This window comes from Euleptes europaea, chromosome 2, assembly GCF_029931775.1.
Source record: "Euleptes europaea isolate rEulEur1 chromosome 2, rEulEur1.hap1, whole genome shotgun sequence".
NCBI lineage: Eukaryota > Metazoa > Chordata > Lepidosauria > Squamata > Sphaerodactylidae > Euleptes > Euleptes europaea.
The window spans coordinates 106,073,921-106,091,597 of NC_079313.1; the positions used below are offsets into that span (position 1 = coordinate 106,073,921).

The 17,677-nt window shown below is 44.9% G+C and overlaps 1 protein-coding gene across 3 annotated transcripts in view; it reads left to right on the forward strand.

Moving 5' to 3' along the window:
* Positions 1–746: 746 nt before the first annotated feature.
* Positions 747–17,677, forward strand: part of ZNF341 (zinc finger protein 341) — a 28,773-nt gene continuing 11,842 nt past the window's right edge. Inside the window, exons 1-7 of one of the 3 annotated variants that reach the window (XM_056844348.1) lie at positions 747–851; positions 6,467–6,577; positions 8,113–8,300; positions 10,037–10,189; positions 12,405–12,635; positions 14,103–14,298; positions 15,891–15,975. In XM_056844348.1, the coding sequence (XP_056700326.1) occupies positions 821–851; positions 6,467–6,577; positions 8,113–8,300; positions 10,037–10,189; positions 12,405–12,635; positions 14,103–14,298; positions 15,891–15,975 (995 nt within the window). In that variant the 5' untranslated portion in view covers positions 747–820. The remainder of the gene's footprint in view (positions 852–6,466; positions 6,578–8,112; positions 8,301–10,036; positions 10,190–12,404; positions 12,636–14,102; positions 14,299–15,890; positions 15,976–17,677) is intronic. The other 2 variants (XM_056844349.1, XM_056844350.1) reach the window with 2 other exon arrangements.

Here is a 17,677-nt window from a genome sequence, read left to right on the forward strand (position 1 = left end):
AAGACTAACAAAAATATTTTCTGGTAGGGTATGAGCTTTCGTGAGCCACAGCTCACTTCTTCAGATACAGCTAGAATGTGAATCCATCGGTCTTTAAGTAGAGGAACAGTATGTAAATGTGAATAGCAGGCTTGATGGGATTAGGCGTGATATGCAGAAGAGTCTGTGATGTCCAGGGGAGAGATGGGTGTGGAGAAATCAGCATTGACCATGAATGCAAGGTCTTTATTCAGCCCAGGTAAATGCATTGACTTTCGTTTGAATATCAACTGTAACTCAGCAGTTTCTCTTTCCAATCTCCCTTTAAAATTCCTTTGTAAGAGAACTGCTACTCTTAAATCTGCAACGGAATGTCCTGGAAGGTTGAAATATTCTCCCACTGGTGTTTGAATATTGGGGTTTCTGATGTCAGACTTATGTCCATTTAATCTTTGTCTAAGAGACTGAGCTGTTTGTCCAAGGTAGATTGCGGAAGGGCATTGCTGGCATGCGATGCCATAAATCACATTAGAAGATGAGCAGGAGTATGAACCTGAGATAGTACGGCTGACCTTGGTGGGTCCAGAGATAAAGGTTGTTTGACTGGCCCCTAAGGAGCAGGACGGCTACCCGTGGCGAGCTGCCCCCCTTGCCTGCCACGTGCCTCCCAGCACCGCGCCCGGGCATTAGAGATCCCGCCTGGGACTTCCCACGGAGGCTCTTCCCTCAGCCAGCCTCTCCTCCCCGAGCCGCCGCCGCGGGCTCCCCCTGGCGGCCGAGCCGGCCTCCCTTCCCACAAGGCCCGCGGAGGCGACTCCGCCGCGGCTGCCTCGGCTCCAAGATGGCGCAGGCGATATTCGAGGCGCTGGAAGGTATCCGTCGGGGAGCCGGGAGGGGCTGAGGCCTAGCCGGGGGTGGGGGGTGGGGTGGGGGAGAGAGCCGAGGCGCGCGACAATCCCAGGCGTGGCTGTTCTGCGCCGCTGCCTCCCCTCCCGCCGCGGCGGACGGGCCAGGGGCTGAGAAGGATGCGGGGCCGCCCCAGGGGCCGAGGGAGGGTTCCCGGAACAGCCGCCTGCAGGCGCCGGGCGCGTCCTTTTGCCTCCCGCCGGCAGCCTCGTTTCGGAGACGGAGCCCTGCAGGGCTTGCAGAGGCGGCTCCCGGGCCCTCTTGGGGCAGAGCCGTGCACAAGCGTGCATGGATTTGGAAGCCGCTGGTGGCTCCTCTTGCCCTCCTGGAGGGTCTGAGCCACGTTGCTCCAAAGACGGGATGGCCTCCCCCGTGCCTTTATCCGGCCCCGGCCAGCTCCCCCTTTGCCCTTGCTTCATGCAGTTTTGACTGACTGGTGTTTGCATCAGTGGTTCCCAACCTTTTTTTGGACCAGGGACCACTAGGACTTCTCTGTTCGGTGCAGGGACCCCAAGGTCCAAAATGCAAATTCCGAGAATTTGAAAATAAACTTTAATCATAACTGGGCAAGAGTCCAGTAGCACCTTAAAGACTAACAACAATATTTTCAGGTAGGGTGTGAGCTTTCGTGAGCCACAGCTCACTTCTTCAGATACAGCTAGAATGTGACGACAGTCACACCCTACCAGAAAATATTTTTGTTAGTCTTTAAGGTGCTACTGGACTCTTGCCCTTTTTGACTACTGCAAACAGACTAACACGGCGACCCACTGTGATTTAATCATAACTGTTAGTGAAACATTAAACTTAGAATAATATTTGAACATATATTTTTATAATAGAGAACTTTTAATTGAAAATATTAATTTATTATGGGTTTATAACTTTGTTTTGCGGACCTTAATTTAGTTCTCACAGACCCCTGGGGGTCCATGGACCCCCAGTTGGGAACCAGTGCGCTAGGTGGAAAGCTGTGCGTTTTACAATCTTGGATGGACTGGTGCTGAACGCAGGAGGCTGAAGTTGGTTCCTTATTCCCAGTTCGTTCCCTCTTCCCGGTTCCTTATTCAGATTTCCTAGTTCCTGAACGGTTTTGAGGACATTTCAAAAGCTCTGCACCCTGAGGTATGGATTGGACCACCACATATCATACACCCCCACATTCAGGGGACGGTGCCCTTCGAGATGGCGCATGCTGGGTCCTGGTCCAAAGTCCGGTTCTTGTGCTAGCGGCTCTCGAGTGGGGTGACCCAGGACGGATGCCCGTACAGACATTGCACCCCAAAATAATTTTTTTGAAATGTCCTCAAAATCATTCAGAAACTTGGAAATCTGAATAAGGAACTGGGAATAGGGAACGAACTGGGAATAAGGGACCAACTTCAGCCTCCTGCTGAATGAGCAAAAGACAGGGTGGGGAATACTAGGGAGGTGGCTGTTCATGCCCCGAGGGTGGATTCTTGGCCATTCCTTCATACACAGGAATCCGGTGGCACTTTAAGGGATTAACAGTTCCGGCAGGGTAGCTGGGTTGGTCTGTAGCAGCAAATCAACCGGGTTCCTTGAACTAACAAAAATTTATTCCCACGTCGACTTTTGTGAATCAGAACTCACTTCATCAGATGCTCTGAAGTGTACATCCATTAGGTCAATGCTTTTATGTGCACAAGAGATCTTTTTTTCTGAGCCTCATGAAAGGTTAAACTGGAATAAATGCTGTTAGGTTGAAAGGTACCTGATTTATTTTGCTGCTACAGACAAACACAGGTACCCATCTAGAACTGTTAATTCCTTAGTAAATTGGTCTGCTGCCCCCCATCTCAAGTTATGCTTAAATAAGCTTCGTGTTCTTTGTCATTCAAATAGCCACATTAAAAAATTGCACTGTCTCATGTAAAAAGGTTTCACATATGCATACCAAAGGAATAGCAGGATTAAGATGAGTTTTATAATATCTGAAAGTACCCTCCAGTTGATTAAAGGCTGCCAGCTTATCTGGAAGTAAACCCAATTGAATGTGAAAAGTCTTGTGGAACTTTGAAGACTACCAGATTTATTGTAGCAGCGTGGTGTAGTCAAGGTGTTGGACTGTTCACATCCCCACTAGCGCCATGGAAGCTTGCTGGGTAATCTTGGGCCAGTCACACACACTCAGCCCTGACCTTGACTAGTATTTGGATGGGGGACCTCCAAGGAACATCAGGGTCATGACATAGAGGCAGGCAATGGCAAACCATCTCCCAACCTCTCTTGCCTTGAAGACCTTATGGGGTCACCATAAATCAGCTGTGACTCGAGGCAAAAATTTTTTTATTGGGCTACAGATTACTCCAGTCAAATATACTGAATACAGTATGACTTCGTTTGGGATAAGCATGCAAAAGGTCAGGCAGGACACACTTTATAAATCATTAATATAAGGTTCTCGTTAATTTCAAAAATGAGGTACCACCCGCCTTCTTGAAATGTATGTCCTGACCCAGAAGTTCTTCCTTCTAATGATAGACATGCATGGGACTGGTTGTGATGAAGAATTCTGCAGATGTTCACATAAATTCTATTTATCATGTGTTCTGTGGCTGTGCAAGCATGTGCTTGGACATTAGGATCACACTTCTAAAGTGCTCCCCGTTATGATCCCTAACATTAATTAATGCTGTGGTTCGTCTGGAAAAACGAGTGGTAAGAGGTGAATAAATTGGGATCTCTTTTAGAATACTTCTTGGTATAAAAATAGTTGATTTGGGATAGTCTAATTATACAAAGCTCTTCATCAGGGAGAATAGGACGATACCAGATTGGGTCAAGAATTGCTACTGTCACTTCATATCTTAACCCCCTTTCTACCATTTTCCTTGAACATTATAGATAATAGGATATTGAGTCATACAGATATTCCAGAGGGCTAGCAATAACGTCTGCTTTTGGTTTGTGATTAGCATTCACTTGATCACTACATTTGGGATCAAGAAAATATTTCCCCTCCATTCAGAATGGCTAGTGATTTGTTCTCCCCTAAGCAATATTTATTTACTATATTTGTATACCACCTTTCCTTATTGCTCAAAGTGGTTTACAATAAAACAAGCAAATTAAAGCTGACTGGAAACCTGACATATTAACATATAAACATAATTAAAGACCATTAGGAACAGGGCTTCCATAGAAAACATTCTTGCTCTGATGATCAGAGATCTCACCTCCTTTACAAAGAGCAAACCTTGTGAGGATATCAGGCTCATATGGGGAGAGGTGGTCCTTCAAGTATTAGGGATCCAGACCATAAAGGGCTTTAAAGGTCAAACCCAGCACTTTTATCACCTTAAATTAGATCTAGAAGCTTAGTTTAAGAGAGTTGTCTGCTTTGTTTTAGTAAACCATTTCTTGGTATCTTGTTCACATTACCTTTCTGCTCGGAGTGTGGTATAATCGCAATGTGAAATTTTAAGGTGTAAATTGGATGAGATCCAATCCATACTTCTATTAATTGTGTCCTTATTTACCTGAAGCAATTAAAACTTTTGCATTGGTAAATAATGTTGTGTATTCTGAAACTGGGAATTATATATCTGTCTGCTTGATGAAGTGTTCTTCTGAATGTGCATGTGTGTATTACAGAGAAGTCAATGTTTTTGTTTGTTCGGGAAATCAAACTTTGTCATCTCATTAATCAGCAACATTATAATCTATACTACTGAGGAATAAAGTCCTTTACATCCTGCTTAAATGTTCTTTATGATTGAAAGCATGCATACTGCAGAAATTGGACAAATGTGTTTCTTTTCCCTTTTTTGTGCAACTGTTTCTGAGGCCTTGTTACATTGGTCTCATTTTAAAAAAAACTGTTATGCTTTTTCATTAAGTTGTACAATCTTGCTTGTGTATAAAGAAACATACTATTAAATATTCACTTTAGTAAAGTACTATAGGAATAAATGTTTTGAACAAGAGCAGAATTTTTGACCTCAAGAATTTCTTCTGATAAATGCCATTATACTATCCAACAATACTATTAAGTCTGCAAGCATTTATTTTTGCCAGCGTTACAAGCTTACACTGCCATTTCACCTCTTTGAAGTATTTTTAGGATATGTTCTGAATTGCTTTTTGATGGGCATAGTCCAGTGCCAAGAAAGGGAGATAAATGGTCATTTAAGTGGAGGTTTTGTACATTTTCTGTCCTTGGGGACAACAAACCCTCCCTCCAGCATCTGCTGAAGACTGGAGGATACGTGTGCAGTCAGCCCTGGATTCTAAGTCTTGCTGCTGCTGATGCAGCCATGCAGAGTTTGACCTGGCAAGGGCAGGCAAGTATTCCAGATGCCATTACTGAGGCCTGGAAGATACTCATATTCAGACCAAGCTTCCATGTAAGCTTTTTTGTTGACTGAGTGTTCCCCACCCTTGTACCAGAGCTCTTATCGCAGAGCCTTTATCTGAAGAAGTGAGCTGTGGCTCATGAAAGCTCATATCCTGCCAGAAATTTTGTTAGTCTTTAAGGTGCTACTGGATTCTTGCTCTTTTCCACTGCTAGCGACAGACTAACACAGCTACCCATCGAGATCTGTCTCCTTTAAAATAAAGAAGGGTGGGAGCGTAAGAGGAACAGCAGCATGATCACAAATGTCGATTCTGAATGCTCTACCACAGCCTTTTGACTACAACAAGATTGAAAAGACATAAACCATTACAGTGCTCTTCCTGTCACCACGACTCCGATTTTGAAGAGTTTCAATGGAACCAGGTAGTCTACTTGGTCAATGGCTGCTGTGTTGTCAGACCTGAAAACAGTAGCAAAGAGCAAACCCTGTATCAGTTTGCAAGTAGAGATTGTCCACAAAGCAGTCTCCAGCCCTTAACCAGACTGGAATGGGTCAAGGTGTGAGCACTTGCCCTATCGAGAACCACTAACCACTATACTGCTGAGCTTTCCTCCATTGCTGTCTTAATATGAGCACTTGCCCTATCGAGAACCACTAACCACAGCAGGAGACGAAGTTGTCCAAAGAAGTTGGTTTAATGGTAGCATAGGTAAACAGAGAATAGAGAACCCAAGACAGCAATGGAGGAAACTGGCATGCACTTGATAATATAAAAGCATTGAAAAAAGCACTCAGCCGTATAGTCTCATGAGATTATTTCGAACACATTACAAACAGTACAGAGGCGCCGCTACTCCCACGGACATCTGCCAGCTTCAAAGGGAACAGGAATGCAAAACAGTCCTTGAAGGAGAGTCGGTGAGAAAATGAAACTAACTGAGACACACGCCTGACACAAGGGCAGATGAGTCATCCAGGAAGCCCTGCTGTTGCTCTGCTGCCCTTCTTTATAACCTTGCCCCCAAAGGGCATGTTTGAAACCTTCCTATACGTAGTCACAGCTCTCTTAGAGCTCTCTCAACCCCACCTACCTCGCAGGGTGTCTGTTGTAGGGAGGTGAAGAGAAGGTGACTGTAAGCCGGTTTGCTTCTTCCTTAAGTGGTAGAGAACGTTGGCACGTAAAAGCCAACTCTTCTTCTAACCCTTATTGGATGTTTCAGAATGTAGCCCCTTTTATTGCCATTTCTGTGTTATTTCAGGAATGGATAACCAGACAGTGCTGGCTGTACAGTCCTTACTAGATGGCCAAGGAGCAGTAGCAGATCCATCAGCACAAAGTGTTAACACTGCCACCACCATCCAGTCCATGGGTGAGTCCTTTGTTTGCATGTGAAAGCCTGAAAGGGGAAAAAAGAGTCAGGGCTCCCTGTTAACTGCCTTATGTATGTATTCATTTTACTGATGTCTCTGTTGTCTGCTGCTGTACTGATCAGTAGCACAGTATTAAAAACCCTGTGAGATGACAATACTTATGTACCTCCCTCAACGGAATGAAATCTTATTTTGCTCTGCTGTCCCATTTCACGAACATGTTTTTCTAGCAATGTACATGGAGTGACTTAGGTTGAGTGTTACAAGATTTGTATCCACTTGCTGTACAGGACAATGGCAAAGTGAATATTGTTCTGCTGCAATCCAGAGTGATTTTTTTTGGGGGGGGGGGGAAGTGCCTACAAATAACCTTGCTATAAGGAAGCCTCAATTATATATACATTAAACAAAGTTCACTCTTAGAGCTCTATAGAGTAAAAAGCATCCGCTGATTGCCATTTTAAAGTACAATATAGTCAGTACTTCCATGTTGTTTTTCTTCCCATAAGGAGCCTGATCTTGGTATTCATGAACAGGTTCTTGCTGGGTTTTCTCTTAACATGCATTTTGCTGCATGATATATTCTTTTGGGATGTGATACCTATTTGTGATGGAGATCACATGCATCTGATTATGGCAAAAGAGCCTTTCTGAATCTTGTGAAAAAGCACCACATAGCCCTTGAAGCCATTAAAAATGTGAGTGAACCTATGGGAAGCATGATTTCAACAAGACTGTTCAAAGGGAATAGGAGAGAGGCATGTTAGTTCTCGCCGAAAGTACACATGAAGTTACCTTATACTGAATGGACCCTTGGTCCATCAAAGCTGGACCCTTGGTCCATCAAAGTCAGTATTGTCTACTCAGACCAGCAGCAGCTCTCCAGAGTCTCAGGAAGAGGTCTTTCACATCACCTACTTGCCTGATCCCTTTGACTGGAGATGCCAGGGATTGAACCTGGGACCTTCTGCATGCCAAGCAGATGCTCTGCCACTGAGCTCCTCCCTAAACAAAACAAAAGCAATGAGCTGGGATAATAGGAAATATTGCTAATCCCTTTCTTGGTTCCTTAAAGCACCATTGATAAAATGGTAGGAAGGGAGGGGACTGGAAAGCTTTTCTGCCCTCAGGGGGATTTGTAAAGTTTTCTTGCTTTTTAGAGCTCAGGCATTCTTTACGTGGCAGTTGTGTCTCTAAATATATAGTGGTTCTGGTGTATGTCCACTATGCACGCACTGGTGTTTGAAATATGCATCTCTTCATCACATTTGCATGTCTAGGTGAAAAACAACATTCTGTGTACAGCATGAACTGGGCTTCTAACAGGCATTGCAATCAGGTGTTACCATTAGGAGATAACCCACAACCCGAGCTGGACTTTGGCAATCCATTAGGTTCCGTCCAAGATTCTCCGGTCTGGCCTAGGATCTGTTCTTTAAGTTTTCTCTTGTTGAAACTCCTAGTTATTCTTGAATGCTGTTCAAAAGAAGGATTCCAGGATTCCAAAAAGCCATTTTTGCTTTCCTGACTGCAGATGACGAGGATGTGTTCCTTTGCGGGAAGTGTAAGAAGCAGTTCAACTTGCTGCCGGCATTCATGACCCATAAACGAGAGCAGTGTCAAGGCAATACCCCTTCCCTGGCGACAGTCTCGTTGGCCACCAACAGTGTCTATAGTCCATCCATTACATCAGTGCAGCATGCTCAGACCACCAACAGACAGGTAGATATGCTTGTTAAGGGTATGGTCCTTATCCTATTCTCAGTTCAGTTTTATTGTTTAATCAAGAAGGATGTCGTAATGTTCAGGTAAGACACAACAGATGATACAGATTTCCAACTACCGTATTTTTCCGTGTGTAAGACGCCCCCATGTATAAGACGACCCCTATTGTTGGGCAGCATCAGCTGGTCCAAAATTGGGGGTTGTCTTATACACGGAAGGCCGGGCCCGAAGACGTTGCCGCTGGCCCCGCCCATCAATTGTCGGGCGGGGTGGGCGGCTACCAGTTTGAACGCTGGATGCCGGTTGGCGTTCAAACCGGTCGCCGCCCACCCCGCCCGACAGCTGACGGGCAGGGCCAGCAGCAATGTCTTCGGGCCCAGGCTTCTGTGTATAAGACAACCCCTAATTTTGGACCAATTATTTTTAGAAAAAAACATTGTTTTATACACGGAAAAATACGGTAATAACAGAAACATAATCCAGCTGCACGAGACTGGACAGTCCATTAGATGAGTTTCCACAAAGTCCCCTCTAACTTTCTGGGTTACCAATGCAGGTTTAGCAATCTTATGCAACAGATCACTTGTAATGCTGTGGCACGAGTTGGAGCCACAGGAGCTGGTCTTCACCCCTGAATTGGTCACTTCCATAGTTTGCCTCTACGTCAGAACCGGCCGAGAACAATTTGTATTTATCTGCCAAACGAGTGTTGTAAACCTGTTTCAAACTGTGGCTTGCCCTTCAGTCAGGGCCAAATTAGACATTCAGGTTTTTAAAGAGTTGGGTCTGGATTCCCTGCAGCCGCACAGCAGCCGCAAGGAGTGGCTTTTAAAAAACAAAGGGCTTGAAACACCATTTTCCTGCATTGAAACAGCACTTGGGGGGAGGGAGATTTCCCCATTTTTTCTGCTCCACAAGGAGTATTCTGTGCATGTGGAGCAACAAAAATGGGGAAATAACTCACCCTCAGCACTGTTTCAGCACTGGAAAATGGCTGGCAGGGGGGCAGGAGCCCTCCCCCACCATGGTGGCGTTCTGAGCCCATTTGGGGTTCCCTTGATTTTTTAAAAAAGCCTGAACTCTTAAAAAACCCAAACGCCTAGTTTGGCCCTCAGAACTCCCACATTTGTGGGATACACACATAAGATTTGTTCTCATAGCAGCAAACCATAGTCCAGCACTGTATGTGACCTGAGCCCGTATGAAACAAATGAAACCTGAATGGAAAAGAAATATAAGATTTTTGATACATCATCAGCATCTCAGGCTGTCTTGGGCTGCTGTTTTTTGCAGTAGCCAGCAGGGCCTCTCCCCTTCCGAACCCAGGTGCAATATAGATCTTGCAAGTAAGCACAAGGGGGTTCTTGTAAACAGACTGTCTTAACCTGTCTCCAGTGTCCTGAACTACCAGGTTCCTGAAATTAGAAAGACGAGCTCTTATGTTTCTTTATAGTTGTACTTTGTTGTAATTATGGCTGTCCATCAGGTGATCCACCTTACAGAGATGTTGTAAAGATGACTGATTTGGGATTTGTGAAGTACACCGAAGTACAATATAAATCTTAAGTGTTCTTTTCAAAGGCAAGGATTTATTGTACCACTCTGTAGATCTTTATGTTCAGGCAGACAGTCGGAGAGATCCCTTTTTCTTACAGCCTGTTTAATACGTTGTTTGCAAGAACAAATGTGGTGTTTCTACGCTGAGATCCAAAATTCCCCCCCTGTACTCCTAGCAGATCTCTACATATATCACTGTGCCACCCTCTCCTCTGATCCAGACACTAGTGCAAGGTAACATCTTAGTGAGCGATGAGGTGTTGATGTCCGCTATGTCGGCTTTTACGACTCTGGACCAGCCTATGTCCACAGTACAGCCTTCTGTGCAGGTAAGTAGCATGTCTTTTTCCTGTCTTTTAAGATGTGCAAAAGTGCTAGCAAATTGCACACATAAAACTGTATTAAAAGCAAGGTAATTTAACAGGTAGCTTGTTGTAAAGACACACAAATACAAAAAGAAAGCCCATGAAGCCTGTCAGAACATATCTGCCCGTCTCTGAGTCAAATAACTGTTTGATAACATGGTGAACACTTCCGTCGCTATGAAATGACTGGTTTCATACTTTGACTGGAACGTATACAGGTGTTCAGTGCTAAATTAGTGGCCATTGCTCACAGCGATGGGAGATGTTGTAGTCAGTGCCTCACTCCATGTAGTCCGGTGGTCAAAAGAGCAAACCTTTGGGAGCATCTGCCAGCTAAGGAGTTACATCCAGATTTCCACCCATGGAGCATGGTTCCCCCCCCTCCCGCCCGCTGTCCAAAATGCCCCTCAAATCCTGTTCCCCAGAAACAAGATTTTGGGAAATCACAGGATGGGTGGGGGATACAAGAAAATCACCCATGGAACCAGTGTTAGTCTGGATCCAAGCCGAGGAGTATACATGCTATGGTCTCATCTCCTCCAGCCTCAAAAAATAAAAATGGCGTGTGGAGGGGGGAAAAATCTTTGGGAGAGGCATAGAAAATAATGGCAAATGGTGTCTGCTTGAAGATAAAAACCCAGCTATTTCCTACGATGTAGCTAAATTTTGCTGGAAGGCCATTACTAAAAGGAATGTTCAAAATAAAAAGAGTTATATTATTAGTGATTCATCAGATGATGAGTGACGGGTGAAGTTATGTACAATGTATAATGTGCAATATTTATTTGGTACCTTATTATGCTGATAATGTATTTAATCAGTTTATTTTAGGCCATGTTATTTTACTTTTTATTTTTCCTTCTATTTTTAATTAATGTTAAAGAGGTACCTGTATTGCTTTGTTATTTTATGCTGGCCAATGGCTGTAACAATAAATTACAGTCTGTGGAAAGCCATGGCATACCATCAATATCTACATTTTTTGGCATTTCATCCTCCTTTTTAAAGTCAGACTGAATCACATGAAGGGCAAACAACAGCATTTTGTGGTGCCTGAAAACTGAACAAATGCACTGTGGCTTAAGCTGGAGGGTGGAGCCCGTGTTGTCAGAGGTGCCCGCTTTATCAGATGCTACTGGTCTTATCTGACCTAGTGGACTCCAGCTCAGGAAAGCTTAAGCCAAAGTGCCTTCGTTGGTTCACTAGATGCTGGGAGAACCTTTGTTGTTTTTTGTCTCAAGGCAGCTGTCCCTCGGGAACATGAGAAAGAGGGAGCACGTGATTAATAAGACAGTGTAAAAGATGGAAGCCTGAGGCTTTGATTGCCGCTGTCGCATGATGGCCTGCTTGTATGCACCATCACAGTGCCATCCTAAAGCAGAGCTAGACCCTTTTAAGCCCCCTGTTGTTTAGTCACAAGCTAGCAGTGTTCATTGAGAGGGAACCTTTGAGGTTCATTGAATATTCATTGAGCGGGGTACAGTGTTGTATCACAGGTCAGCATCAAAGTGGAGCCCGCAGGTCCTATGTGACACTTTCTAACATAAGAACATAAGAAAAACCATGCTGGATCAGAGCAAGGCCCACCAAGTCCACCAGTCTGTTCACACAGTGGCCAACCAGGTGCCTCTAGGAAGCCCACAAACAAGATGACTGCAGCAGCACCATCCTGCCTGTGTTTCACAGCACCTAATATATTCAGCATGCTCCTCTGATCCTGGAGAGATAGGTATGCATCATGACTAGCATCCATTTTAACTAGTAGCCATGAATACTCCTCCATGAACATGTCCACTCCCCTCTTAAAGCCTTCCAAGTTGGAAGCCATCACCACATCCTGGGGCAGGGAGATCCACAATTTAACTATTCATTGCATGAAAAAATACTTCCTTTTATCAGTTTTGAATCTCTTACCCTCCAGCTTCAGCAGATGACCTCACGTTCTAGTATTACGATAGAGGGAGAAAAGCTTCTCCCTGTCCACTCCCTCCAAATCATGCATAATTTTATAGACCTTTATGACGTCTCCCCTTAGCCGCCTTCTTTCCAAGCTAAACAGCCCTGAGCGCTTTAACCGCTCCTCGTAGGGCAGTTGCTCTAGTCCCCTAATCATTTTGGTTGCTCTTTTCTGCTCTTATCTTTCCAAGGCTTTGCTCATATCTTCTTTTGTCTTTTTTAGAGCAGCATGAGTATGCACACCGGAACTGGATACCTCCCTCAGCCACCACCTCCGCTGCCGCCACCCCCACCTCAGCCTCCCCCTCCTCCCCCTCAAGCTCTTGGCGCACCAGGCCAGGCCAGTGCAGGTAGCAGCGGAGTGGTGGAAGTGTACAGCACACCTGCCCCCATGGCTGGGAATGGTACAGTAGAGATGCAGAATCTGGGGATGCAGCCCTACCCGCCTATGGAGGTAAAAATGGCTGGCTGGCTGCAAAGTTGGGTGGGGTCTCTAGCCCCCCTTCCCAATCAAATACTGCTTCTGCCGCTTGTTTCTTTCTTTCTGATGAGTTAATGGCTTCCCTGGCACCAACAAGGCAGTGAGAAAGAGCCGCTTCTGATTCACTTAGCCCTGAAAACCCTATTTATCAAAGAAATTAGGGACGCAACAAGATGCATTATGTTGTCTTACAATCGATGATTATTTCTTCTGTGGGCAAAGTAGTGATCAGAAAGGTATCAGCCAGCTGCAGGGAATTGAGAGAACAATGCAAACGATTAACAGGCTACAGGGATTGATCGATGTGGAGAGATTACAGAACTGAAACACGTGTATCAGAGCTCAATGCGATTAAGGGGGGGGACATCATACAGCTGACCGCAGGTACTGGAATGCTTCGCTCAGCGGGGGGGGGGGTGAGGATTTGTTTAGAAAGCTACCAGGAGGTGGAGCTGAAGTGGTGATAGAACAACACCAAGTATAGGAAGCCAGATCTGAGTATTAATTCAGTGTTCCAACAGGGAGATTTTTCAGGCTTCCTAGCATCTCCTCCTCGCTGTTTAAGATCTTGCACCTTTAAAGAGCACACCACGTTTGAGGCGTTTTCACATTTATTTTGTGGCAAAGTTGTTCATTTGGAAGCGTGAATAAAGCCTGTTTTTTGCCATCAAGTTGCAGCCAACTTATGGCAACCCCAGGGGGTTTTCAAGGCAAGAGGCATCCAGAGGTAACCACCTGCCATTGCCTGCATCTGTGTAGCAACCCTAGACTTCCTTGGTGGTCTCCAATCCACATACTCACCAGGGCTGACCCTGCTTAGCCTCTGAGATCTGACGAGACTGGGCTAGCCTGGCCTATCCAGGTCAGGTAAAGCCTTGCTGATGGACAAACCCACAGTTTACTTTGGTTCTGGTTCTAAAGTGGCTGATGTTCTGGCTGGGTTACAGGTCAAGATGATCCAAAGCTGAGAACAAGTTCAGCATGCCTCTGAGGCCATTTTAGTTGCAGCTTTCATGGGGAAGCATGAGCCTGATGCACATTGCAAAGCAGGGTGGAGGACATTGATGGGCCAAAATTATACAATTAAGCATCTGCTTTAACACATCAGGATCAAAACTGGAAAGTTCGATATGAAATGTGTAATATGCTTTTAGTTATATGTATTTATCACATGCATTTAGTTAGGAAACAAGAGAAGTTTGGGTTTTGATTCAGGGTTGGTTTGACTCCCTTCCTGTAAGTGTTGTCATTTGTGCCTTTGAGCCAGTAATCACATTTTTGAAATTAGAGAAAGCTTTGGCAGAACACATGATCCTGTGACTGCTCATTTGCATAGGTGGGAGTGGGGAGAATCTGCAGAGGTGGAGGCTTCACATCTGCAGTGCTGATGTTAGCATTGAGGTCAGGCATGTTTTCATTGATATCCCTTCTGTCTTGTAGGTGCCCAGCCAATGTGTCGAAAGCCCTGTGTACCCCTCCCCTCCAGTATACAATCCAGGCAAGCAAGGTTTTAACTCTAAAAGCCCTAACTCGGCTGCTCCTTTGAACAATACATGTGGTGGAAATGTGACCAATTTTGATTCGACTTCCACTTGCAAAAACCGCCGTTCCAAAACAGACAGCAGCCTGCTAGAAGGTAAGGCTCTTTGCTGTCAGCCCTTGCCTGGTCTCATGCACAGATGGGCAGCACAAAGCTTTGTTAAAAGGCCTTTTGCAGTCTTGGGAATCTATGTTTTATACGCAAATTATATGCTTAAATGTTACGTTAAATGCTTCACACTTCCTTTACTCATGTTTCTCTTCAGCTACTGAAATAAAGCAGTCACATGGAGATGTGCAAGCTGTTCACTTCTCAGGAATTCACACATTCCCTGCAAAACCAGGATGTTTCAGATGACATGGAGACACCTCCCTCCCTCCCCCCCCCCCATCTCTCTCTGTCTTATCACCACAATTACTAGTCTGGATACAGTGGCTGCTGGCTTGCAATGGAAATGCTGCCTGGCCGAGCAGGCCATCGGCTGGTCCACCGGCCTTTGTGCACCATGAGAAATATAGTATTTGATGCACTGAAACACAGCACATTGGAAGCAATGGAAATAGCATTCAAGGTGCCTGAGAGGCAGGAGAGAGAGACTCTTGTCCTACCTGCCTTTTGACTGGTTGGGGGGCTGCTACTGCAGTAAGCCTTGCCAGTCACTCAGCTGATTGGCAGCACAGTAAGTGTGGAGACAGTAGGGAGAATGAATTAAAAGAAATATTCATTCAGAGTTAGAATCATAGAGTCGGAAGGTCCCATACAGACCATCCAGTCCAACCCCGTTTAATGCAGGATCAGCCTAGAGCATCCCTGACTAGTGCTTGTCCAGCCGCTGCTTGAAGACCGATTCAAGCTCACCACCCCCTTGGCAGTTGATTCCATTGTCGAACGACTCTTTCTGTACAATTTTTCCCCCTAATATCCAGCTGGTATCTTATCCTCTGCTGTCAACAGGAACTCCTCTGAGTAACAGCCCTTCAGATATTTAAAGAGAGCAATCATGTCCCCCTTCAACCTCCTCTTCTTCAGACTAAATATTCCCAACTCCCTCAGCCTTTCCTCATAGGGCTTGGTCTCCAGGCCCCTGATCATCCTTGTCGCTCTCCTCTGCACCCGCTCGATTCTGTCCACATCCTTTTTGAAGTGAAGGTTTTTTTTTTTTTTAATGAAGGTTTTCCTTTCATTTTCGTTGCCATAACAAATGAAACAAAAAGGCCTGTTTGGTTTGCTTTTTCAGTTTGTTTGGTAACAAACGCAGATCCTTATTTGCAATCTACCAAGGCTGGGTTTTTACATTATCCCAGTGGTGCTTTGGTCCAGTGGTGCTGCTCCTTCCCATACAGCAAGGTAACAAGAGAGGGCTCAGACCATGTGAGAGGAGCCCTTGGTTCTTTACACTGCCATTAACCCTGTTACCAGAAGGATAGCTCTGGTGCACCAAGGAACCACTTCACAACCCGTCCTGATTTGTCTAGGACTTCTCATGCTGTGCTGTTGTTGCGGAAATGAAAAACATTGCAGCAGCTCATGTAATGCTGGGGCAGAATTAGTAATTCTGCTCCGTAATTATTCTAATTCTGTTAAATTGGCAGCATTTTGCTGATTCCATGAACCCTTGTGCTCACCCATCAACAATTATAGCCTAACCAGAACAAGCTTGTTCTTTCCTCCCTCTGTTTATATTTCAGGAAAGCCTAAGTCGCCCAAACTGAAATGTACCTATTGTGATAAGGCCTTCACCAAGAACTTTGACCTGCAGCAACATATCCGGAGGTAATGTTGAACTTCCAGATTGGACATAGAAGAATTGATTGATTGATTAAATGTATACCCCGCCCTCTCAGGCCAAGTCCGGACTCAGGGCGGCTTCCAACAAGCACTGATTGGATGGAGGGAGGGCTGGCCTGGATACTCCATGCAATAATTTCACTTTCATTGGAGCCTTCCTTTGCTAAGACTTTGAAAATCAAATAAATCTCTCTGCAAGTTCAGTGGGTTAATCAAAATTTTCAGCACTGATCTCACTACTTACTCAGAGTATTCAATCCATTCAGATGTCATGTGAAACCATGGTTTAATTAAATAAAATATGGATAGCATTAACATCCAAACATGGGCCACTTTACTAAATATAGGTAGCTAGGGTCCATTCAACTAGGATCTGAAACCCTCTATTTATTTATTTAGAATATTTATTTACCCTCACCCTTCTCCCGGCAAAGTTAGGACCCAAGGCAGATTATAATAATACAAACAACGCAAGCATACATTGTCTATAAGACTAATTAAAGCACTAGGAGCCCCATGGCGCAGAGTGGTAAGCTGCAGTACTGCAGTCAAAACCTCTGCTCAGGACCTGAGTTCGATCCCGACGGAAGTCAGTTTCAGGTAGCCGGCTCAAGGCTGACTCAGCCTTCCACCCTTCCGAGGTCGGTAAAATGAGTACCCAGATTGCTGGGGGTAAAGTGTAGATGACTGGGGATGGCAATGGCAAACCACCCCTAAACATAGTCTGCCTAGTAAACATCAGGATGTGACGTCACCCCATGGGTCAGTAATGATCTGGTGCTTGCACTGGAGACTACCTTTACCTTTTTAATTAAAGCACATAATTAAAACCGGGTAATCATAACAGATAATAAAAACAGAAAAGCCAGAGTCCATTCTATGGTATAAAGGTGGTTTACCATCCACAATAAGTCTTAACCTATCATTTGATGTTTAAAACCATCTAATCTACAAAAGCATTAGAAGATGGTGCTGGAAGGGGAAAGGCAGGAAAGGGTCTTGTATTGCTAGTGATGTCAGGGACACCGTTCAGTTCCTAGGACGCTTGCGGCTGTCTCACAAAATAGCATTAGAGCTCATAGCAGAGCCATCCCTGTTTTGTAATGATACTCCATGACTATCATAGGCACTGAATGATGCTGTGGACCTCCCAGCTAGGGGCTGGGATTGTATCTTTCTACAAACAACAATTTTGCCACTTGAGCCTCTGTGTAAACTCCTTGCCACAAAATCAATCTTTGGGGGGACATTTGGATTCCCTTGCAATGGATGTGGGAATATGGGACAACATTGTCCTGTGTTAATCCTGAGGGACAACTGTTTCCTGGACCATACTAGCGTGAGCAACCTTTATGAATGTAGCCAGGTGCACTGAACTATCTTTATATCACATTTTTATCCTGCCCTTTCTCCAAGGTGCTCAGAATGGTGTATATGGTTCTGTTTATTCCCCCATTTTATCCTCACAACAAACCTGTGAGGTGGGTTAGGTTGAGGGACAAGTCTAAGACCACCCATCAAACTTCAAGGCTGAGTGATAATTTAAACCCAGATCTCCATGGTCCTGGTCTGACAGCAGCCACTGCACTGGCCCATTCATCACACTGGTGCCAAATCATCGAAGGAACAGTCCTTGATGCTCATCCACTTCAACTCTGATGGGGTGTCACACATAACAAGGCCTCAG